This window comes from Musa acuminata, chromosome BXJ2-6, assembly GCF_036884655.1.
Source record: "Musa acuminata AAA Group cultivar baxijiao chromosome BXJ2-6, Cavendish_Baxijiao_AAA, whole genome shotgun sequence".
Taxonomy (NCBI): domain Eukaryota; kingdom Viridiplantae; phylum Streptophyta; class Magnoliopsida; order Zingiberales; family Musaceae; genus Musa; species Musa acuminata.
Genome location: NC_088343.1, coordinates 8,987,017 through 9,010,758, shown reverse-complemented (window position 1 = coordinate 9,010,758; position 23,742 = coordinate 8,987,017). Strand labels below are relative to the sequence as shown.

Below are 23,742 nucleotides of genomic sequence, written 5' to 3'. Positions count from 1 at the left end.
ACATTAACACGCAAAAGGAATTAGGAATATTAAAGCTACAAAATACAATAAATATAATATTTTTTTCGGAGTTGGGAGTTCAGATCCGAGTTTAAAGGTTTCGGACCAATCGACGCCCCTAATCAAACCTAATCCGGAAACTCGGACGCCACGCGTTCTTCCCGGATCGGGTTCAGACACCCAGTGATGTCATGCCAATCCGACCCGATAACATTATGATGTCTCTTGCGGTATCGTTTTGCCCGGTGATGCGGAATCGCCCCGCTAGGGTTTATACTTCGCCCTTTTCCCCTCGTCACTGCCATGAAACCCTAATTCTCTATTTGCTTTCGTGATTTGGTCCATCTCTGCCTCTTGATCGATCTCAGTCCTCGATCCGGTCACCATGCCGAAGGTCCTCGGCACCGGTACCTTCGACTTCCGGCGGCACCGGGTGGCGGAGTATTTCGTCGAGACGGGCCAGGAGGCGGCGGCGGAGCCTCTGCCCGAAAAGCCCCCGGAGCAGCGGCCTGCCGCTGGGCTTTCCAGCTCCATCACCCTGCTCGAAATCCAGCGTGACCGGCTAACCAAGACCGCCGCGGACAACTGGCTGAAGACCGCCGGTGGCGGGGCTCATTCGCGGGAGTTCGATCCCGAGCTAGTGAAGGAGATTTATGAGACAGAGCTTCTTGCGTCGGGCGGCGGTCGGAAGACGGCCCCCCTACATAGGGTCATGATCCTGGAGGTGAGCCAGTACTTGGAGAACTATCTGTGGCCTAACTTCGATCCGGATTCTGCGACGTTTGAGCACGTCATGTCGATGATCTTAATGGTCAATGAGAAGGTACGTTGATTGGTTGGGACTTTTTGATGGAAGGAACAGTCAGGAGTACAGATGTTTTCTCATCACATTATCGGTTTATGTTTTGGTCTCTCTAGTTCCGGGAAAATGTGGCTGCATGGATTTGTTTTCACGACCGGAAGGATGCATTCAGAGGGTTCTTGCGGAGGGTTCTTCTATTAAAGGAACAGGTTTGATATGTGTCTGCGTTATTCTTGAATTTGTCAACTTTCTTGCCTTATTTTTCTTGTTTTCTTAATGGTCTTTACATATTCGTATTCTATTTGAAGTTTAAGGACTGGATTGGAGATAAGATTCTCCATGGTGGAATAGACACATTTTGTCATCTGATTGTGTGTGTAGTCTGTAGTCAAGAATTTTGATTCTTTCACTTATTATTGTTTTATTAATTCTGGAGTCTTTTTGGCGTACAACTTTTCTTATTTGCTAACTGTATTTTGATTTGCTCGTATGTAGGGAAGAGCCTTAAGTATCGCAGAGAAGACAAATTACTTGCTTTTCATGATTAATGCATTTCAGGTATGATGTTGCAATCTTTTAAACTAAAACCTAACAGGAAGTAGGATGACAACTGACTTAGGTTCTTTCAGTAAGCCTAGAGTTTTTCCCCTCTTATGTACTGTCTTTATGATATATTTTTTATTTTTTTTAATTTCTCTCTTATTCTCGGTATTGTGCTGAACAACTGTTAACTTGTGGATGCATGTATGGTTTTGCTTGGTTAATTTTAATTGACAGTTTGGCCAGTTCAGAAAAGACATTTTTATGTTGAATCTCATTGCCCTTTTAAGAGTTGATGATTTCTACGTTTTTTGTATAACCACTTTAGCAAAAATCATACAGACTTTAGCCTTAGAGAATGTACTTTTTGTTTTTGGTGTAGCAAGTCATCTGATATGAGATGATCCGGATATGTGAATGTGTAAAATTCAAAGATATGGATATGAGACTCTAAGAAATGGGGTATGAAACTCAAAGAAATGGAACATTATATGGCTCGGATATGATATTAAAAATTATTTCATATATATTTTTTCATACATCAAATTTGGATATTCCATTTATTTTTATTGGCCTAGACCACACATTGGCGGGAACCTCATGTACTGGGTATGTCTTTTTTTATATAATCAAATTTAGATATTGGAATAGCTATTTGGTAGATTGAGACTCCTATACACTGGGGTGGGACCTTCGCATCATTCGCACCTATCAGGGTGCACATCTGGTACTGTATGAAGCAATAACATCATTTTCAGCTATCCTAGATTTTTGTAATATTTGTTTTCACATCTTCAGCATCAATCAATTTACCTGATCTTATTTGTGAATAGGCTTCAGCCACAAAAGGAGATTATAATAATTCTTTTTTTAGTTCTGTATTTAGCTACATCACTAATTAATTCTGTTGCAACTATAACTTCGTTTACTGGAATTTGCTTATGAATTTCAACTTGCTAGACAGTTGAGTGAGTTAAAGAGATAATGTGATTTTTTTTTTAATTATTACCTAATGTTGTATAGAAACCGACTGGCTGGTTTTTTAGCTTGTAGAGAAATAAGGCTATCACTATTAGGCTAAAATTTAGTCCTTGTCATTCCAATTTTGGTTGTTTTTTGGCTTGTAGACAAATAAGGCTATTACTAATAGGCTAAATTCTGGCACTCCACGTTCCAATTTTGTATACCTAAAGATAACAATGAGAACATGGATTTAAGTCCTGCAAAAGAACTTGTGTCAGTCATAGACTTGTAAGCTATATGTTGTAAGAAATATGTAGTTTGACAACTGATATATGCTAGCATCAAGGCCTCTCAAGTTTGATGCCTACGGCTTCTGTCATACACTTGGTTGTTATGGCATGGAACGATGATCTCTAGCATGGATCATTATCTAATGTGTCGGTGTCTAATTGGAATGGTGCATATTTTGATACTTGATGTGTTGTGTAACATAGTTTAAAACACAAATGAAAGAGATTAGGTTAATGAAGGCGGACAGAATTTACTATTTAGTGTGTGTCGTATAGGCAGATGTCCAAGCTCTTGCAGTTATAGCATACTCTTGTGCTCAACAGAAAAACATAGTAATTATAGTAAGAAGTAATCTCTTTCAGTTATTGCAGTTATAGCCTACACCTTCATGAAAAGAAAACACAGGCAAACACCCAAACACAAAAAAGAGAAACCAAATAATGGTCTTTTGTTTACTTCAGTTTCAGTATAAAAAGCATATAAGAAGCATGTAGTAACTAGTAAGGGTGATAATCATGGAAGAAAACATACATATATAATAGGATTGTTGTATTGATCATGCATATATATCATGTCATGAGTGTGTCTTTTTTTTATTTTTTAAAATAGGACTGTAAAAATTGACCTTTGTATATATTGGCACAAGATGTGGTACTCACGTGAAATGCATTCTTATCACATGTCACGACTGTATTGCTCTATGCATTGGCACCTTAAGTCATGCTCCCAGATCCATATTATAGTATTACTGAGGCAACTGTGCATCTTTTCGCTTCTTTACATATTTTCTTCGAAAGTTTTCAGCCTTTCAAGTTTTCAACATTCTCCTATTTCTTTATTTTACTTCCCATGCATATCTAATTACATAAATTTCTCTACTGCAGTCTGCAGCTTAAGGATTCATCATCTATTAAGTTATTGAATTTTCATCTAGCTTTGTTGATTTATGTACTTCACAAAATAGCTTTATGCTTATGCAATGTTTGGTTGTTGGCAGAGTCTGGAGGATGAGATTGTTAGTGAAACTATTCTTAAGTTAGTCAGCTTGCAGTTGTGGCACAGCTTATCTCTTGGTAGATTTCAGGTGCAGTCAAGATAATCTCTGTTTATTATGTGTCATTGTTTTTGCACTTGTTCTTGCAAACTGACCTCTTATTTGACCTTATATAGATCGAGTTATGCCTTAACCCCCATTTAATCAAGAAGTGGAAAAAAATGACCAAGAAAGAAGCCAAGGAAGCCAAGAAAGGAGGCCAGCCATTTGACCCATCAAAAGTACTTGAAGTACGGTTTCTTAGAAACTTGATAGAAGAATTTTTGGAGGTAACTTTCTCAAGCAATGGCCTATAACTTCATCCTATATATGCACCCTTTTATACAATTGTCACTGGAATATGCCTGCCAGATTCTCGATTCAAAGGTTATACATCAAAATCTGAGTGGTCATGAAGTCAGCGATTCTTATGATAAGCTGGTTGATGAATCCTCTGTTTTATACTGTGAGAGATTTATGGAATTCTTGATTGATCTGTTGAGCCAACTGCCTACAAGAAGGTATGATTGTCTTATTTACCTTGTTTTCAACTGATCTTTCAATTTGCACTTTATCTAAGCAAATTATTAGGTTAGCAAAATTTTTGGTCTATATTGATGGTCGATGGAGTATTAATTGTGTTATGAGTCTTAGGACATCAGAATATGTTAGTTTTCATTTGTCATAGATGTCATAGGCTGTGCCCTGGAACCCTTCATGAGTCTTTGGCAAGTGATATAGGTCCTGCAAACTTTAAGACCAAGGTGGTGTATGCATGAATTACCATATCATGCAAATGACAAGTTGAAATAGCATTCTTGATGCTAAGACATGGTTTTGAGTTGAAAAAGAAGAACAATTTTTTCCCTTCCTTGGCAACATTGGTCGAATGGTCCTACTTTACTCTTTGAAGGAAATGTTGGTATAATATCGTCATTTTGCAGATGTCTGGTCTGCTATATAATTGTGCAAATTTATTGTCTCTGGATATCTTGCCCTGGTTGCATGATCCTTTTGTTTGTAAATATATCATGCTTCTAATTGTATTTCATAGGTTCTTGAAGCCTGTTGTTTCCGATGCTGCTGTTGTTCCCAAATGCCACTTAAGTGCACTATACACTCATGAAAAGGGGCGACTTTTCGCACAGCTGGTAGACTTGCTACAATTTTATGAATGCTTTGAGATTGATGACCACATTGGGATGCAACTCAGTGATGATGATGTACTACTTGCTCACTACTCACGCCTGCAAGCGTTCCAACTATTAGCATTCAAACAGATCCCTAAGGTATTTTTCTAGTGGTATTAATTAACTTGTTCTTGTGAAACTATATAATTCCTATTGTTTTGCTTTTCATAATTGTTTTTTCTTATTCCCTAGTTGCAAGATTTTGCACTCTGCAATATTGGTGCAATTCAGAAGCGTGCTGATCTTAGAAAGAAGTTATCTGTCTTGTCTGATGAAGAACTACAAGACTTGGTTTGTGATAAGGTCAGTGATAACTAGCATGATATATCAATTTGCTTTTATTTCTCTCTCTCTCTCTCTCTCTCTCTCTCTCTCTGCTTTCTTCTACGGCCACTTGTGCTGATGCTGATCGAGCATCAATATACTGTTCATTGTATTCTGATGTATATTCTTTTTGTATCTTTCACCACTAGAATTAGCCAACATTTATTCTTAGTTCTTGGTCAACACCATTACCTGTTACTTGATAATTTGCCCTAGACAATAAAGGAATTAGACATATGTGCCTTCAGTTAAGCAAGGATTTTAAAATTAATTCAACTTACTTTGGACATGGAAATTACTGAAGTGTATTGTGTTGGCTTCTCAAAGTTGTATAATATTAAATGGGATCAAGTATATGCCAGAAAAATTTTGTTGGTTTGTCGAACTGCCCCCAGAAATGATAACCTCGTGCTTCAAATATGTATTGACTTTAATTTTGTTAGATATATTTGTGAGAAAATACATTCTCTGCAAAACTGATTATATGATTAAAAAAAGAGATATTGAGAAGGAGATACATCTACATGTGTGTGTATATGTGCACTCTTTTGTGAACGATGATAAAAAAAATGCCTAGTGCAATTTTCATTTGCAAAGTGATCTTAGGAAAGGTAATTGTTTGCAGATAATAAAGAAGATGAACTTACCAAAAGAAAGATAATAAAGAAGATGAATCACTTTTTTACTATGAGTTATATGCACTTCTTCTATTCCAATTTGTTTTCTTCCAGTATGTATTTTGTGTTCATTCTTTAATTTAATTGGTCTATGTGCTTATAGGTTTCAGAGAATCTTATGACTAGTTAGATTATGGTACAGGTTAACAAATTTCATGTCTAATCTTGTATTTTTAATACCATATGAATATATGTTTGTTGCTTGATTGAAATTTTGGTCATTTTCTCTATGAAGCTCATATTAGGCTTCCTTTATTAAGTTCTGTGATTTTGTCTTTATTACTTTTTTATTTCTGACTAATCCTTGCAACCTGGTAGAGACTTCCATATTGCAACTTTCAACTTGTTATTGTTATATGTTGATATCTTTGAGACATGCTCCAGCTGTATGTTACAAAAGCTCATCAATGGTTGGGCACTTCTGTTGATTTATGATGTTGTGAGTGACATATCCTTTCTATAACCCTACAGTAGATATTTCACTAATATGGTTGCCTTTTACAGCTCAAGTTGGTTTCAAGAGATGATACATGGGCTAATCGGTCTGATTTCCTTGTTGAAGTACTTGTTTCTTTCTTTGAGAAACGTCAGTCCCAGAAGGATGCCATAAATGCACTTCCTCTCTATCCAAACGAGCAGATAATGTGGGATGAGAGCCTCGTTCCAAGTATTAATTATTCTGGAGAAGGATGCCTAGCTCTTCCTAAGCTAAACCTGCAATTTCTGACACTACATGATTATCTATTGAGAAACTTTAATCTTTTCCGTCTAGAATCTACATATGAAATACGTGAAGATATCCAAGAAGCTGTTCCTCATCTTCTAGCTTATATCAATAGGGAGGGGGAAACAGCATTTGGTGGGTGGTCGAGAATGGCTGTTCCAATCAAGCAGTTCAGAATCACAGAAGTTAAACAACCAAATATCGGGGAAGTCAAACCATCATCTGTTGTAGCTGAAGTTACTTATAGCATTTCGAGTTACAGATCACATATCAGATCAGAATGGGATGCTCTTAAAGAACATGATGTCTTGTTTTTATTATCAATTCGTCCATCTTTTGAACCTCTTAGTCAAGAGGAAGCTGCCAAGTCCTCTGTTCCACAGAGGCTTGGTCTTCAATATGTACGTGGATGTGAAGTAATTGAAATCCGTGATGAGGATGGTGTGCTCATGAATGATTTCACTGGTAGAATAAAAAGAGATGAATGGAAGCCACCTAAGGGTGAGCTTCGCACAGTAACAGTTGCCCTAGACACAGCACAGTACCACATGGATGTTGCTGACATTGCTGAAAAAGGCACAGAAGATGTATATGGCACCTTTAACATTTTAATGAGGAGGAAGCCTAAAGAGAATAACTTCAAGGCAATTTTAGACTCCATAAGAGACCTTATGAATGAGTCATGCATTGTACCTGATTGGTTGCATAATATTTTTTTGGGTTATGGCAATCCTTCTGCTGCACAGTGGATTAACATGCCTGATCTTTTGGAAGCGGTAGATTTTAAAGACACTTTTCTTGATGCCAACCATTTGAGAGACAGCTTTCCAGATTTTCAGGTAATAATTAGCATTAAAACAATTGGTATATTTTACCCTTCAGAAGCCTCACATTAGTAGGAGGCTCATGCACTGTCTTCCTCCATGACATTCTGTTGTGTTGTTGTATTATGTGTATCTGTTTCATGACTTGTAGGTTTGCTTCATTAAGCCAGATGGTTCAGATGATTTACATTCGAGTCCTCCCTTCCGGATTAGACTTCCAAAAACAATGAAAAGTAGTACTCATGCTCTTCCGGGCAATGAGAAGATCAGTAACATTACCACTTCAAATGGTGATGAGATGGCTCAGTATGGTTCTGAGAAGGAAAAGATTTTTGTTGAGGCATATGTTCCTCTTGATCCTGGTCCTTATCCTCAAGACCAGCCAAAGCAAAACTCAGTCAGATTTACACCAACCCAGGTTTTTACTTTCAAAAAAGAATATCTATGCATATTTCTCTCTCTGTCTCTCTCTTTCTTTGAATCCTATAGATTCCTTTCATTCTTGATCAGTTCTGTATATGATTAGCATCCTATTGTTTGTGCTTTTAAGCTATAGAGAAACAAGTCTCTCTTTATTCCCTTTAAAAAAATCAATCATACTCCTTTCTTATAACAGTATTTATACTGCACACTTTGTCATTACTTAGATATATTGCTCTAAAGTCCCCATTTTAAAAATGTAATTTTCTTTTGCAGATTGGAGCAATAATTTCAGGCATCCAGCCTGGGTTGACAATGGTTGTTGGTCCACCTGGTACTGGAAAAACAGATACTGCAGTGCAAATTCTGAATGTTCTTTATCACAACTGTCCTTCACAGAGAACATTAATTATCACTCACTCTAATCAGGCTTTAAATGATCTTTTTGAGAAGATAATGCAGGTATATGATTCATATTTAGTGAAAACATTTGGCTCCTGTGGATATCATCATGTTTGCACTAGCTTTTTTTTTAAAATGTAAAATTACTGAAAATTTCTGCCAGAAGGTGGTTGGTATGTTAATTGTCTTGACTAATAGAAGGTTGGAATATCTTGATGCCTTTATATCTTGCGTCAAGGGAAGAGGTCAGGGGCAAAAATTGAGATATGGGACAACGTAAGGAGGGAAAAAGGTTTTCACCATACTTGATAGTGCTATGGCACATGGCACCTGCTCCTTCTATGAGAGGAGCACATGTCACATCCTACTTCTATTGCTGGCCTCCTCTCAGCCCACTGTCCTTCCATGAGTTCATATGAGGGACAACCCTTTTTTCCTAGCAATGTGCTGAATGAACTATGATTGTCTGGAAAACAAGTTTCTTCAAAATTGACAAACAGTTCCTAATACTGACCCAACCTTTGTGCAACCAATTGGCCATCACTCCACTCGAGACCTTGTTCACCTGTGGCATCTGTGGTCATCCCTTGATAGATCAATATGGCTCTTTTTGTTGATTTAGTTCTTCCAAAGTTGAGTCCAGTTTCAGTGATTGCTTCATCTACCCAATCATTGTCCTACTTACAGCTATCACCAAAAGATGCCTGCAAGGCAGCTTGCCAGCGTTACATGGTTAATATCTTTGAAACAGTCAGTCAACTTGTCGTTTGAGTTCTTGAGTTGTATGGAGGTGTTAAAGTTTTATTTAAATGCTTGTGAATGTTCTATAGTTTGAAATTTTTATCAGTATCTCACACATCTGAAATAATGGAGAAAATATCAGGCTTTAGTGAGTCATTTTTATCAAAAATAAATAAATATTAAATTTATCAACTTCTATAAAAATGTATGTTCCATATGGTATACATGAGGCAGCCCTGTCATGATCTAAGACACCCATTTATTGTTCATGTATGTGATCTCTGTTAACTGCTAATGTTTGATAAAATTTCAGGTGCCTAAAAGATTGATTTGTGAGCATAGTAGCATGCCTTTTCATAGTTTTTTAAGTATATGAGATATTAATGATTTGTCATGCATCAGTTTGTTTTGTTGCTGAGTCAACTATCCATGGTAACTTGAGGCACATTCTCCTCATATTTTCCTTGTGGACTCTTCTGTTTCATCTTCAACCATGGCAGTCTGTTGAATTGTTTCTTCATTTACTGGATAGAGATTTCTTAAGAACTACTCATTTTTCTTGGTAATCTTTTTGCTTTTGTGGTTCATTTCATTGTTTGTTCTTTTGCAGTGTCATTGTTTAATGTCCTATTTTGAGTTTAATGTGGGAGGCACAATTGTTCTCCAGTACCTAATTATGACTTTCACATTGTGTCTCTTTCCAAGGAGCTTATATAGTGTCTATTATCACAAAGAGATTTGGATCTAGCTTACATAGTGTCTATTATCACTTTTTTCCCCTCATTTGTCTTTGACATGTTCTATTATCATGAAAGAGATTTGGATCTAACTTTAGTGTTACTGTCATCAGAGAGATGTACCTGCTAGATACCTTCTTCGTCTGGGTCAAGGTGAACAAGAGTTGGCAACTGATCTTGATTTTAGTCGCCAAGGTCGTGTCAATGCTATGCTTGTGCGACGATTAGAGCTTCTTGGTGAAGTGGAGAGACTTGCAAGATCTCTTCAGCTCCCTGAAGATGTAGGGTACACTTGCGAAACTGCTGGATATTTTTGGTTGCTGCATGTTTACTCACGTTGGGAGCAGTTCTTAGCTGCTTGTGCTCAGAACAAAGATAAACCATCATTTATTAAGGATCGGTTTCCATTTATGGAATTCTTTTCAAATACTCCACAACCAGTTTTTACAGGTGAATCCTTTGAGAAAGACATGCGAGCTGCAAAAGGTTGCTTCTGCCATCTATCAACTATGTTCCAGGAGCTTGAAGAGTGCAGGGCTTTTGAGTTACTCAAGTCTACAGCTGATCGAGCAAATTATCTGATGACCAAGCAGGCCAAGGTTGTTGCTATGACCTGTACTCATGCAGCATTAAAGAGGAAGGATTTCCTTCAATTGGGCTTTAAGTATGACAACTTGCTGATGGAAGAAAGTGCGCAGATATTAGAGATAGAGACCTTTATACCAATGTTGCTTCAAAGGCAGGAAGATGGTTATGCTCGGCTTAAGCGCTGCATATTGATTGGTGACCATCACCAGTTGCCTCCTGTTGTGAAAAACATGGCCTTTCAAAAGTACAGCCACATGGATCAAAGTTTGTTCATGAGATTTGTTCGCTTATGTGTTCCTTACATTGAGCTTAACGCTCAAGGTAGAGCTCGACCGAGTATAGCAAAACTTTACAACTGGAGATACAGAGATCTTGGTGATCTTCCCTATGTCCGTGAGGAGGTTATGTTTCAAAAAGCTAATGCTGGATTTGCTTATGAATATCAACTAATAGATGTTCCTGATTACCTTGGGAAAGGTGAAACTGCTCCTTCTCCATGGTTCTATCAGAACGAAGGGGAGGCCGAGTATATTGTTAGCGTTTATATTTACATGCGTCTGCTTGGATACCCAGCCAGCAAGATTTCTATATTGACCACATACAATGGCCAAAAGCTTCTGATTCGTGATGTTGTCAATAGGAGATGCATGACATCTGGAATTGGCCCACCTAGCAAGGCAAGTTCATCAGTTTGTCATCTTATTTAAGCATTCTTTTTTCTGCTCAATTTAGTGAGAATTTTCTTTCTTATAATAGTCAGTTAATCATTATCTTGCATAACAGGTTACAACAGTTGATAAATTTCAAGGTCAGCAAAATGATTTCATTTTATTGTCTCTTGTCCGCACACGATTTGTCGGCCACCTCCGTGATGTTAGGAGATTAGTCGTTGCAATGTCACGAGCACGTCTAGGGCTGTATGTTTTTTGCCGGCGTGCTCTGTTCGAACAATGCTATGAGTTGCAGCCAACTTTTCAACTTTTACTTCAGAGGCCTGATAAGCTGGGCCTGAATCTTGAAGAGACCAGTCCTTTCACAGAGCGTCTCATGGGAGAAACAGGGAGGATTCAGTTTATTGGTGGTGTTGAGGAGATGGATGGCTTGGTTAACTTTAGGATTCATCAGCTCTATCAGGTATGCTTGTGACTCAACATCCTGCCATCGCTCAGTTTTATGCAAGTGGTTGTTTTCTATCTTCTCAAATTATTAGCCGAATGTGTAACAACTTCCTTTGGTAACAGGCACAGCTCATCAGTCAATATGGTGCACACCAAGAGTCGGTGCCCAGTGCAAATGGGGCTCAGGATTCGACTTCCGAGAACCAGTCCGAGGATATAGATATGCCCACTGCAAACGGTGATGCTGACAATGAAACATTTGAGGATAATACGACAGGTGAAGATCAGATGGAGTGAATCATAGCATTCGGAGGCAGCTTGCAGGTCACACAACCTTTTGCATAGGCACTATGCTGACCATTTCGGCCCTGTTTCTTGTTGCATGACATGAAGGGTCAACTGGCATATTGAGTACCACAATCTGGTTGCAAACATTTGTGGCGGTTTTCCTGGAAATTTTTGGCCATTCAGAGTTTTGAATACAATACCTATCTGAAGAAAACATGTAGAATTATTCGACAGTGTCATGAGATGTAGCTTGTTAGAGAACTGGGTAATTTGTACAGGAGCATGCCAACAAGAGGGTACTTGTTCTTCAGCCTTGAATGTAAACTGTCTGCGACTAATTTATCGATGTATCACTCTAATCCATTAGCGATAAGAGATCCATGTAATCGATCTTAAATAGTTGAGATACACGATTTTATTGTTGTTTGTTGTTTTAAGCTAATCTTAATTACCTTAAATCAATTTGGTTCCACCATCCTTTCTATTTGTCTGTCATATGGTACATGACATTTCTCCTTGTGTCGCGGTGAGACATTTAAATACTTTCTGGTGCTTGAATTATCTAGAATTACAGCCACTTGTACCCACATATTATGTGCTCGATCTCAAGGTATTTAAACATGTTGCCAGATATTTATGATTGAATCTCCTGTATTGTTCTTACTAATGCAAACTAACTTTGGCAACTAAAAAGCACACAAAACCTAACTATGTTGCAGGAATGGAATCCCTGTAACATACAAACATTGCTTTGGTCATTTTCGATCCTTTCTTTCTCCCTATCTGAATAAAAGTTTTGGTAAATGTATTTTTATATATAAATAAAAATAAAAATTTGAACCGAATCACTGACATCGGTTCGGCTTTTGCTACGACTTAAATCGGTTCGGTTCGGTTCGATAATTTTTCTGTTCGATTCCATTCTTTAACCCGCAATCTTTGGCTGCTTACTGGCGTCGCAGGCCTCCGAGAGGGTACGACCGTGGGTGGCTCAAAGCAGGTCGTCGGTGGGAGATATTATAATTTGGGTTTAAGTATGGGGCCCACAATTCAAATTCCAAAATCAAGAAGAGCATTAGGCGGAGGCGACGACGCTCGAGTATCGTCACGGATGCGGTAACCTAACCGCCGAGCTAACACAAAAGATCTGTCATCGAAACAGCGGTCTGCGTTCCCGATCTAGAGAGTGAATAAGCTCACTTTACTCCCCCCGTCCTCTTTCTTACTTTCTTTGTCGTGTTCAGTAGTTAGAGAGAGAAAAAGACAACATGTGAGAGCTATAAAACACAGGAGAAAGAGGCGCACTTTTCTTCAATACTACGCTTTCTACAGGTAGCGAGGAGAGAGAGAGAGAGAGAGAGAGAAAGGCGATGGAGAGGAGCGCTCCGACTAGGAAGCCGCTCGCCTCGACGGCGGATCTACTGACCTGGACGGAGGCGCCGCCCCAGGATCCAGCCGCGTCGGACTCCCGCCGGCCGCACCAGGTACTTCTCGCCTCCCTCGAGCAATGCGGTGGTCGACGGTCCTTTGCTTCTCTCTCACTTTTTGAATCCCTTATGGCGAGGGGTTGGCAGGTGACGGATGGGGTCAGCAAGGTGGTCTTCGGGGGGCAGATCACCGAGGAGGAGGCCGAGAGTATCCTAAAGAGGTGAGATCTGGCTGGGTGTGGGCTTATCTTATGGATCTCGAAGTCCTTCTTGTCGGAGAGAGTCTTATGGGTTTCAAAGGCTTTGCTGCTCTTTCAGTGGTTTCTTTCTTCTTGTTTATTTGTAACCTTCCGTCGATTTCTTGAACATTTCTATGCCCCTTTTATTAGATCCTAAATTCTGAGCCGCAAATTCTTTGAGTTGTTTGCGCAACGAGACATGATTTGAGGTGATTCAAGAGACGGCGAGATTCCATCACAATGTGCTTCAACTCTCCACCATAAAATCTCACTTAAGATGTTTGACGAATCAAGGATCAAGAAAGATTCTGTTCTATCAAGAATGCTTACCACGACAAAATCTTGCACGAAAACATTCAAATAGTTCTCCTATTCCATGTTCTACAAGACACATTTTAGCGTCAGTGCTTTTTGATGTCCTGCATAATGTTGAATGACAGGCAGGGGCTTGTAGTTTAGGATACATTATGTAGTAGGACTGGAAGAAAAATATGGTACATGGATTGTTTTGATTTGAGTTAATTAAGCATAATTACTTTATTTATCATAAGATTTACTGTTAAAGAATGAAGAAGTTGCATTGTTGACAGAAACAGGTCATGAAAGACTAATAATTGCTACATTTGCTATGAGATTTTGCAAAGAAGTAAAAACTTGTGACTTATGATTTTTCTTATTCCTTGGCACTTATATGATGAATGTTTTATGTGTTTCCTACATGATGATTCTAACATAAGAAACTAAACATAGTTGAAAAGGTTCATAATCACAAGCATATATATGCACATTACAGTATGTATATATACTGTACATGTGTGCACACATTTACATCTGTTATGTAATGAATGTAACCCATGAAAACCCCTAATGATGTCGGTTTTCTTCTCAGGAAACCTTGTTCGGGTCCAAAGTTAAAAGAAATGACTGGTAGTGGCATTTTCGCAACTGACAGCGAAGATGAACTGTCAGAACCAGGTAGTTCTTTCTCAACACCTAACCAGCGAACAGGTCTGCGGATGTATCAGGTATCTCATCCATTTTAACTAGCAAGGTTTTAGTCAGTTTGAGGCCAGAAACTTGTACATATCTTATTTCATGATCTCATGTCCAACTCTACATCTTAATTAAACATGGAAGTTCTAGTAAACTGAAAATAGATTCACAACTGAAGATGTATTTCTGGGCATTCACTGTGAACAATCTCTGAACGCTGATTTTTGACATCCCAGGTAATTTTTATTATGATAATTTTCATCTGAACTTCCATGATGAAGTCATAATATGTTACCGGAACATTAGGAGTTCTCTGGTTGTGTCACTTATCAGCATCTGCTACAATCTACCCATCTATATTCTAATGAATTTTCTAGCGAGTGATGTTTCTAATCTGAAAATAGACTGTGATATAGTTCCTATCCCTTTTAAGCTCCTCATTTTTCATTGGAAGATTATTGAGTTATGGAATGTGGTTTACTGTGGGGCTAAGGATGTTTTTTTTTTCTTCTCCAAATCAGCAAACAGTAAATGCAATGAGCCAGATATCATTCAGCACTGATGAGACTGTTTCTTCACATAAAAAGCCAACCTCACTTGCTGAGGTAGCAAAGCAGCGAGAACTAACTGGGTCTCTGCTGAGTGAATCGGATGATAGATTGATGAAGCAGTTGTCTGATGCAAAATGCAAGGAACTAAGTGGACATGACATCTTTGCTGCCCCAGAAGTTTTGCCAAGGTCATCAGGATGGAATTTGGAGATGAATGACAGTGACCTGAGGGAAACCACTCCAAGAAACTTACAGTCACCAGTTAAAGTCCCTCAGGTGGGTATTTAAAATTCATCTTCTGTATTAACATTTGTTTGTAAAACTAACACCCATATATATATATATATATATATATATCCATTTTGTTTCCATTGTGGCTATTAACTCAGTTGCCCTTTATGTTCACAATCTGATTTGAGTACTATGCCTCTACTTTATATTACTATTTAGTCCTGTCTGTATATGGGATAAATCTAACTTTGTTCTCTCCAATTTAATTATGATACCCATGTTTTCTGGTGTATTTCTTGTGCTAAGATTGCATGATTGTTCATGTTCAGTGTTGATTCTATCAATCTCTTCTATTGCTAGCCTGAGGCATGGTCGATTCTTTTTTCCGACAGCTTATTATTATGAGATTCAATTGAAGTTTCAGTACTCTTTATTGACAACTTCTGCAGCTACTTTAGGCCTATTATTATTTAGTTTTTGTAGAGCCCTTCATAATGCTTCATCCACAATTTATGCAGTTACTCTATGCCTAGTATTCTTTACCCTTTGTTAAGGCCTGCATGCAATTTGTTTTTTAACAGCTGACATCGTGATATATCTGGTCTATTGGTTGTTCTATTTGATAGGCCGGGGGTGCGAGCAATCTCTTGTTTGGTGAAGAACCAGAGGTGAAATCAGCTAAGAAAATTCACACCCAGAAAGTGGCAGAACTGACAGGCAATGGCATCTTCAAAGATGATGCCACACCAGGTGCCGCGGAAAAAACACTTAGTATGGCAAAGCTAAAGGAGATGAGTGGTAGTGACATCTTTGCTGATGGCAAGGCTCCCTCACGAGAATATCTTGGCGGTGTCCGCAAGCCTCCTGGTGGTGAAAGCAGCATTGCTCTAGTTTGACCTCTGTGACTCAGTTGTTTCGGACTTGTAGGGTTTGATGATTATAGTGTTGAAGTGTTTATCTGAACTCTGTTTTAAGTAGCACTCTATGGCAATGATAATAAACTATTTTTTGATGCTATTCCTAATGAGTTTCTCGAGTGTTGTAATTAACCTTTGAACTGTGCCTATAGTTTGTGACATCTAATTTAACAACTGATTGGAATAATTTCTATTTTATGTGAATGACTGAGTTGGTGTCGCCATATAAGATGGCTTTAACTATGTTTTTTTATATGACAAATACAGTGATCAACGTGAAAGGATGTTGAAGCAGAAATGGGGATCTCCAAATATGGTTATCAAATTGTGAATTGTGGGGTGCATCACCAAACTATTCAAACTCTATTTTACTCTAATGTCATAATTCACTTTGCCTGGAAAGTTTTAGTTACTGACAGCTGAAGATTGATCTGATTCAGTGGTCATCCTGCATGCTTTCTGATTACATCAAATGCATGGCATATTGGCATATTGTTCCTACAAACAAGAATTTAATGTGGTGACTGACAAATAACATCTCTAATAAAGAGGAGAATTGAATGTTAGGAGAATGGGGTAGGCAGGTCATGATGGTCTATGTTGGATACCGTATTTGACAACTCGACCTCCTTTTTAGATTTATGCCATGAAAAAGTACGTAAATATCATTAAAGATGAATTTAAAAGACCATCCTCCATTCCGGCGGGGGCCACTTTCTACCTCCATCTTGCATTCTCTCTCTCTCTCTCTCTCTCTCTCTCTATCATTTTCTTCTGAAGGGAGGATTGTAGTTTGGCAAACCATAAGACTCAAAAACACATATTAAGAATTGTAACTGTTTTCTATCCTTTTTTTTTTTCCTTCCCCCTGGATAACCGTTTTTGATTTGTTTTTGCTTAGAAGGCATATTAACATATCGGCATACAAAAATAACCATAAGAGAATTAAAAAAATACATAGTGCAATGGGGAACATTAAACGACTGAGAGTCTCAACAGACTGGAACGGATGCTATAACTTCGAGCAACATAATACATTATAATGTGTACGGGACCACACGCACAAAAAAACAAAACAAAAAGGAAAATGAAAAGTCATGTCGAAAGAAGAAACAAGAACTGGAACAACAGAGATGCTACAATCAACGATCAAGCGACTTGATAAATACTATCGATGGTTCTCCAGTCTACTATCAAAATTTCAATTGCTAAACGAATCAAAACTTACATTGGTTGATAAAGAATTTCTTCAAGATATTTCGATTTGGAACCTCTCTAGCACGAACATCCTCCAGATTGCTGCTGAGTCTGTGTTGAACTAACTGTAGACTTCAAATTGACATCAACCATGTCCTCCTGTTTAGTGGAAGCGAGAGTCTCCATCCCTGGCAGGGATGCAGCAATCTTGCGGAACAGTGGCTGCCAGTGTTCAAACATGTCTTCCAACTGAGAAATGAAGGTGCCGAGTCGAAAATTTAGCCTTAATGCTGTAAAATGCGATTACCTTGATGTTGAAGCCAGCTTTTGCACTGGTTTCAATAAACATCACTCCAAATTCACGAGATTTGGTTTCTCCGTCTTCTGTCGAGACTTGCCTGCAATCACGAAGTTAAAACAAACAAAATTGTTCATTAATAACTGAGGATACAAGTCATAGCACATGGTATGGACTAATCCTAGGCCATAGTGATGAAATCAGTATGCGGTTTAATTCAACTCCATAAAGTCGGAAGCGAAGCCAAAACAGAAATGAATTTGTATGCAATTTTATATAATGGATAACCCTATGGCACACCCATATCCATTTTCTGACGAATTTCACCAGTGCCAGTATGCATGAACTTGATCGAGCAGCAGACAAGTATGACAATGTAGCATTACATAATCAGATCAAGTATTAAATCATCGTCGGGAACTTTCCAGTATATCTAATAATTTGCATATTGACAGTAGCATCAGAGGAAGGAAGAATCATCATCCTACATAAATTGGATTTGGACCCTTTGTCCTACCTGTCAGCTTCATGATAATAAGAGTACCCGTACATCAAAAAAAGTGCATTGGTGATAACAATTTTAAATGCCAAAACCAGTAGAATAAAAATAGATGTTAATTAGTTTAATTAGCACCTAAACCAATGTACTGAGCAACTATTAGAATAAACTTCTTTACTTATAAGCAACAACAAGCTACAGGTAGGACAAAGGGTCCAAATCCAACTAAAGCAGTCCGTCTGACAAAATACCAATTAAGGACTGAATGCACTTATTTCTCTTTAGCTCAGTGAAGAAATGCACTTAATTTTTTTTTTAAGAAAAGGACTCTGCCGCGGATCAATATGAAAGTAGCTTCTTTACACAGCAACTTAATTATATAAAGCCACAAGCACATTCAAACAACTCAAACAAAAATGTATTGCTAATGGAACAAGATATAAATAGAGAATATTATTAAAAAGTAGAAAAGTAATAGAACTAAACTCCCAGCACTTATGACCTTTTCTCAACAAGATCCGTCTTATTTCCGACAAGAACTATGATTACATCGCCACCTCGTTCTGTACGCACTTCCTCGATCCACTTTGAAGTATTTAAGAACGATTGCCGATCTGTGAAGCAAAGGGGGCATATAAGTAGAACATTCTTCTAGATACTTTGAACTAATATGATCAACATGAACACCAGCTGAAGATAATTATTGGATTGGTAAAGTTGGGGAGCCACTTATTCACATATCAATTTCTAATATTTGTTAACTGTTATGTAAATCTACATTATCATTGAAATTCTGCTCGGATATGCTATTCTTAGTGGACTGATTCAGTCATAACAGAAATGATGCTTGATCCAATGCATAAAATTGATTACTCACCTAGGTTCCCACAAGGTAATGTCAACCACTTAATGATGTCCTGTCTCTTAAGTTTGCATGGAGCAACAAAGATTTGGTGCAATAAACCTTTGTTCTCTGTTTCGAAGTATATCTTTTTAAGATAAGAATCCATGAAAGTGTATGTGCTGTATGGAAGGAAGATGTGCATGAAAAGTCAAGGTCCACAAGAGGATATGCCAATCACTTGATAATATCTATCCATGAAAGTGTATGTGCTGTATGGAAGGAAGACGTGCATGAAAAGTCTAGGTCCACAAGAGGATATGCCAAGCACTTGATAATATCCCATTCATATGCATTGTCATGACAGACGATAAAAGCAAGCAGGATATATTTATGTGGTAAGCAAAACTAGAACATATGTAGCAATGTCCCAAAAGCAAAATACTGCAACTCTTGCTGTAGCTGAAGGTATAAAAAGATAGTGTTATTGATGAATGGTGCTACTAAATACACTGAGGTGGCTTAGATTGCCCAAAGACATGCTACATTTTTCTAAATTAACTTGATAAGAAGTCTTAAGGCCCTATAGTAGTGTTCAGAAGACTGACTGAATGGCCATTGTTAGCACTTTTGCCAGGAAGAAAAAATATTAATAGCATTGGATCCATGTTTCTCTGCTGCATGTGTTGAATACTATCTAAATGGCTAAATTTAGCACTTTTGCCGGGAAGTAAAATAGTCAAGTGGCAACAGTGGCATGTGTTAAAAGATTCATCTAAGGTCTATAAAATGTTTTCAAGCTAGATTGAGAGAACTTCAACATTTAATCTGGATATGAGTCCATGGTCTATTCCTGGTCAGAATTTTGTCAGAACCTGGAAATATCAAACTTAGAATAAGAAAACCAGAACTTACTAGATACATCATAAGCAATAACTGCGACAGAAGAGTCCCTGATGTAGCTTGGGATAAGACTTCTAAATCTCTCCTGGCCAGCAGTATCCCTGCAAATTTGATTAGAAAAATTGTGTTAAATAAATCATCATACAGTTACTAAGAGTCTGAGATGGCCAATACATAGTTAAAGGTCTAATTAAACCCACGGATCTAAAGTAATAGTCCCTGGACATTCAGTAATTAACATCCATGAACTAATATATCATATTAATTATGATCAAACAAATTCAAATTAAATTCTTGAATTGCACGACAGCGATGGCATCTTAGTTTTCTTAAATATTGGTTATCACATGAAGCCATATGCTATGAGAACTTCATCATGTAGAAAAATTGAGGACATGTATAAAGACATAAGCCACCATCTAGGGTTTACAAGCCTTGGAAAACCAGTTAAAGATTTGTTCGACGAGCACTAGAAATAAGCGACCTTCTCTTCCTTCAAATGAACTATGCTTGGTTAGTTCACACATGCATGTTAACAAGTCAACAAAATTTAGGCACACAAAAGAAAGCAACCTCCTAAGGAAGAAAAATTAGATGTGAAGGAATTGAAGGAACATGACGGGGAAAAGCCATCTGACCTTTAGAAAAATCATGCAAGTTTAGCAAATTATAGAAGTCAAGATTTTTTTCATATCAAGAAGTACATATTTAGCGTCAATTATAGGATCCCTTTGACATTCTTTTATCTATATTTCATTATTTTTTGGGGGCATGTGACATGTCCTTGTCATTGACAAGAATGAACCTAGTAACTTAGACTTGTTACATTTGGTTCTTAGGATGTTATCAAATATCAATTAAATTAATTATCACAAAAACAAAGAGAACATAATTACCAAAGCTGCAGACGTACTGTACGGTCTTCAAGGTACATCGTCTTTGATAGAAAATCAATGCCGATAGTAGCCTGAAAACATATAACGTAATGCTTATTCAAATATACTAAAATTCGCACATGACTTAGTGAATGTAATGGAAGTAATGATATGCTTCTATCCAAAGTCAAGAGTCTTGTAAAATCATCACCTGACTATAATATGTCACTTTCATTTTCAAGCAAATATTTTGTTTTCTTTATTGTGAAAATGTAAAAAAACAGATGCAAGCAAGTCAAATTACAATAAAATGACTTTCATAGGTCTTGAAAGCACATAAAACATAATATGGTTGGCATAGTCACTATACGAGCTAGATTCTATAGCATCAGAGTTGGATTAAGAGCATCATAATGAAAAAAAATTAATCCGATTTTAAGAGAGTAACACATGAATGCACCGGGCTGATATACTTTTGAAAACTTTCATCACTGAATAATCTTACAAACCCTGTCGCAACATTATGCAAATTTTCACTTATTGTCAGTCCACTGAATTTCTATTAAGTGTGGGCAGCAAATAGGAATGACAATCTTCAAAAACACTAACATTTGTTTCACATGCTTGCTGGTGAAAGACCTGTTTTAAGTGGGTGATCGCTCACTCATAGCATATAAGCCCCATGCCAATATAACTTCTTTCTGAGAATATACTTTCCACTAGGAGCAATACATAGCATGTTCAGTCCCTTGATATAAAGATTGGTTGCTCTTTTTGAATAACAAGCACTGGAAGTAAAAACCTTCTTTTATGTCAGATCTGATTTCCTAATCGTGCATGAGCAATGACATCTAAGAGAGTATCACCAATTTTATGCAGCAGAAGTAAAACATCTTGCTAATAAACAAGAACTTGGTAAGGGCCATAAACTGAAAAAGCAATTGCACTTTAAGCACGTGTTTGCAACACCTAAAATAGGAAATCTGACAATGGTATTTAGGGATTTTTGGCAAGCAGACAATGCAATGATTCAGAGAGCTAAATCAAGTATCAGATTCTGTAGAGATGACCTTAAAAATTAGGTTGCAACAGAGTTATATGGTCTAGATGAACAAATATGGGAATTGTAAGAAGCACAATGTGTCAAAATGTCTGCTAATTTATAATATAAACAATATATGAAATTATATTTTATCTTTTAATATTTTACTAAATCTTCTATAAGTAACACAAAATCAACAGCCTGACACTATGTCAAATGTTGTAAAATTAGATCTTGCATGCTCAGTATCATAGGCATGACGCACCTATATCCAATACTTATTCAACCATTTCCGATTTATCAAGTTAGCAACATATCCAGTTTACAATAATCATCTCAAAGTCTGAATCCGGCATCGTTAGCTCAACATAAAGAACACCTAATGATTGACCTCAGACGCCGATCAAATCAGGTTCTCCATCAAACACAATTGCCACCTAAAGGAAAATCGAATTTATATGCCCGACTCCCTCATATCAAAAGATCGTAAACCACAAGATCCAGCAGTCAGAGACAACATCATCCAGAAACTGGTCCAAAATTTGACCGAAATAACAGACCAAACACAAACCTATATCTAGAAACCATGGATCGAACCCAAAAATTAGGGGATGATTGATGTTTATGGACCTGATAGGTGGTATCGAATTTGTCGTACATGAACCGGGTGATGATGCTGGTCTTCCCCACCGATTGATCCCCCAAGAACACCAACTTGTATTTCGCCAGAGCCGATACCACCGCCATTATCTTTTTTCCCTCCTTTGCCTCTCCTCTCCTCTCCTCTGTCTTCTCGTTCGGCAGATCTCAGATGGCGAAGAGACAAAAGAAAGGAGAACGAAGTCGTTTACTCGTCCGGGATTCGGCTATTTATAAAGCACAAGAAGAGGAAGCCAAGACGACGAACCAGTAACTGCCAACTACGGAATTATATTATTCCGAAAGAACAGCAAACATCAGAACAGTTCATTTTAAGCTCGACAAGAGGTTTAGCTGATCAAATGCAAACGTGGCGCGTTCTGGTTGGATATATATCTAAGGTTTCTGTCTTGTTTCGCCACCAACAATGTGGCGAGCCACACCGTTCGAGCCCCTTCTCCCCAATGCTACGTGCAAATCTCGTGAGGTTCCGACCGCGCCCGGTTCTGAAGTTGACCCGGTCCAAACCGGACGTTTGGATGTGTCGGTCGGCATGAATCCCAAATTGAGAGCGAGAAGAGGAAGAATAATTCTCAATGAATTAGACTGGAATATATTCGAACAAATTTGATATAAAAAATAAAAAAAATATCAATAAATTTTCATATATTTCTTCTCACACATCATGTTAAAGTAGAGTTTGATTATTGGAGAGGGTTTGAAGCCGATCTTGATTTTGAGATGAGTGAGTTTGACAAGAGATCTTGTGAAAAAAAAACTACGAGAAGCAAAATTATTGAATTTTTAATCTAATAAGAGATTTGAAATACTCAATCAGTATTGAATATGAAAGATATATGAAAGACCTCCCTTGAGAATATGCTTAAGAAGTGTTTTATAGATACATATTAAAAGTAAAATTATTTACGAGCATCTCTCGTTTATGATGAAAATGTGCTAGGTTTAATGCATATAATGTGTGACAACTATAATACAGTTAATAATCATCATGATATGTCGACTATATAATGCTTAAATATTAGTCATACAACGTTAAAATATTGGTCACATGATGTTAATTTGTTGATCACGTGATGTTGGAGTATCGATAAATCGATACTAAGATATTACCTATGTGGTGCCATGGGTGTCAATAATGTTGAAATATTGGTTGTGACATTGAGAAATCGATTATTTACTTGGTGCTGAGATATTGATTATGTTATTATTTTTATATCTTACTAAATTAAGCATTAAGTGCTAAATATATAATTATTCATCAATTATAGGGTATAATTAGGATAAAAATGGTGAAATAAATATCAGCTAACTATGAATTAATTCAATCATGAAATTTAATATTTTTACATTTCTGATAATATTGCGGATGCTTTTACAGTATACGAGAGATGAGCCGTCTACATAGTT

General features: G+C 37.5%; 3 protein-coding genes across 3 annotated transcripts; 2 read left to right on the top strand and 1 right to left on the bottom strand.

Annotated features, from left to right (window-relative positions):
* Positions 1-251: 251 nt before the first annotated feature.
* LOC135614641 (uncharacterized) lies at positions 252-12,124 on the top strand. The gene is made up of 14 exons (XM_065112208.1): positions 252-823; positions 919-1,011; positions 1,298-1,360; positions 3,594-3,680; positions 3,767-3,919; positions 4,002-4,150; positions 4,684-4,918; positions 5,012-5,122; positions 6,325-7,383; positions 7,520-7,786; positions 8,065-8,250; positions 9,782-10,933; positions 11,040-11,390; positions 11,498-12,124. The coding sequence occupies exons 1-14, from the start codon at positions 386-388 to the stop codon at positions 11,669-11,671; spliced, it is 4,518 nt and encodes a 1,505-aa protein (XP_064968280.1). The 5' UTR covers positions 252-385; the 3' UTR covers positions 11,672-12,124.
* Positions 12,125-12,971: 847 nt separating this feature from the next.
* LOC135614642 (uncharacterized) lies at positions 12,972-16,120 on the top strand. Its single transcript, XM_065112209.1, has 5 exons — positions 12,972-13,146; positions 13,237-13,310; positions 14,218-14,353; positions 14,843-15,148; positions 15,730-16,120. Exons 1-5 carry the CDS (start codon positions 13,033-13,035, stop codon positions 15,997-15,999), a joined length of 900 nt encoding a protein of 299 aa, XP_064968281.1. The 5' UTR covers positions 12,972-13,032; the 3' UTR covers positions 16,000-16,120.
* Positions 16,121-17,004: 884 nt separating this feature from the next.
* Positions 17,005-22,540, bottom strand: LOC103987460 (ras-related protein RABH1e). Its single transcript, XM_009405775.3, has 6 exons — positions 22,306-22,540; positions 20,655-20,725; positions 19,771-19,859; positions 18,517-18,628; positions 17,525-17,615; positions 17,005-17,439 (listed from the first exon to the last, which is right to left on the bottom strand). Exons 1-6 carry the CDS (start codon positions 22,420-22,422, stop codon positions 17,296-17,298), a joined length of 624 nt encoding a protein of 207 aa, XP_009404050.1. The 5' UTR covers positions 22,423-22,540; the 3' UTR covers positions 17,005-17,295.
* Between the last annotated feature and the right edge of the window lie 1,202 nt (positions 22,541-23,742).

Bases quoted from the DNA above. Each gene is read 5' to 3' on its own strand.
- LOC135614642 (XM_065112209.1), top strand. From the start codon at position 13,033: ATGGAGAGGAGCGCTCCGACTAGGAAGCCGCTCGCCTCGACGGCGGAT. The intron at 13,147-13,236 runs GTACTTCTCGCC...AGGGGTTGGCAG, and splicing joins ACTCCCGCCGGCCGCACCAG to GTGACGGATGGGGTCAGCAA. The intron at 13,311-14,217 runs GTGAGATCTGGC...TTTTCTTCTCAG, and splicing joins GCCGAGAGTATCCTAAAGAG to GAAACCTTGTTCGGGTCCAA.
- LOC135614641 (XM_065112208.1), top strand. From the start codon at position 386: ATGCCGAAGGTCCTCGGCACCGGTACCTTCGACTTCCGGCGGCACCGG. The intron at 1,012-1,297 runs GTTTGATATGTG...GCTCGTATGTAG, and splicing joins TTCTTCTATTAAAGGAACAG to GGAAGAGCCTTAAGTATCGC. The intron at 7,384-7,519 runs GTAATAATTAGC...CATGACTTGTAG, and splicing joins ACAGCTTTCCAGATTTTCAG to GTTTGCTTCATTAAGCCAGA.
- LOC103987460 (XM_009405775.3), bottom strand. From the start codon at position 22,422: ATGGCGGTGGTATCGGCTCTGGCGAAATACAAGTTGGTGTTCTTGGGG. The intron at 20,726-22,305 runs GTCCATAAACAT...ATATGTTTTCAG, and splicing joins AATTCGATACCACCTATCAG to GCTACTATCGGCATTGATTT. The intron at 17,616-18,516 runs GTCATAAGTGCT...TCGTGATTGCAG, and splicing joins ACGGATCTTGTTGAGAAAAG to GCAAGTCTCGACAGAAGACG.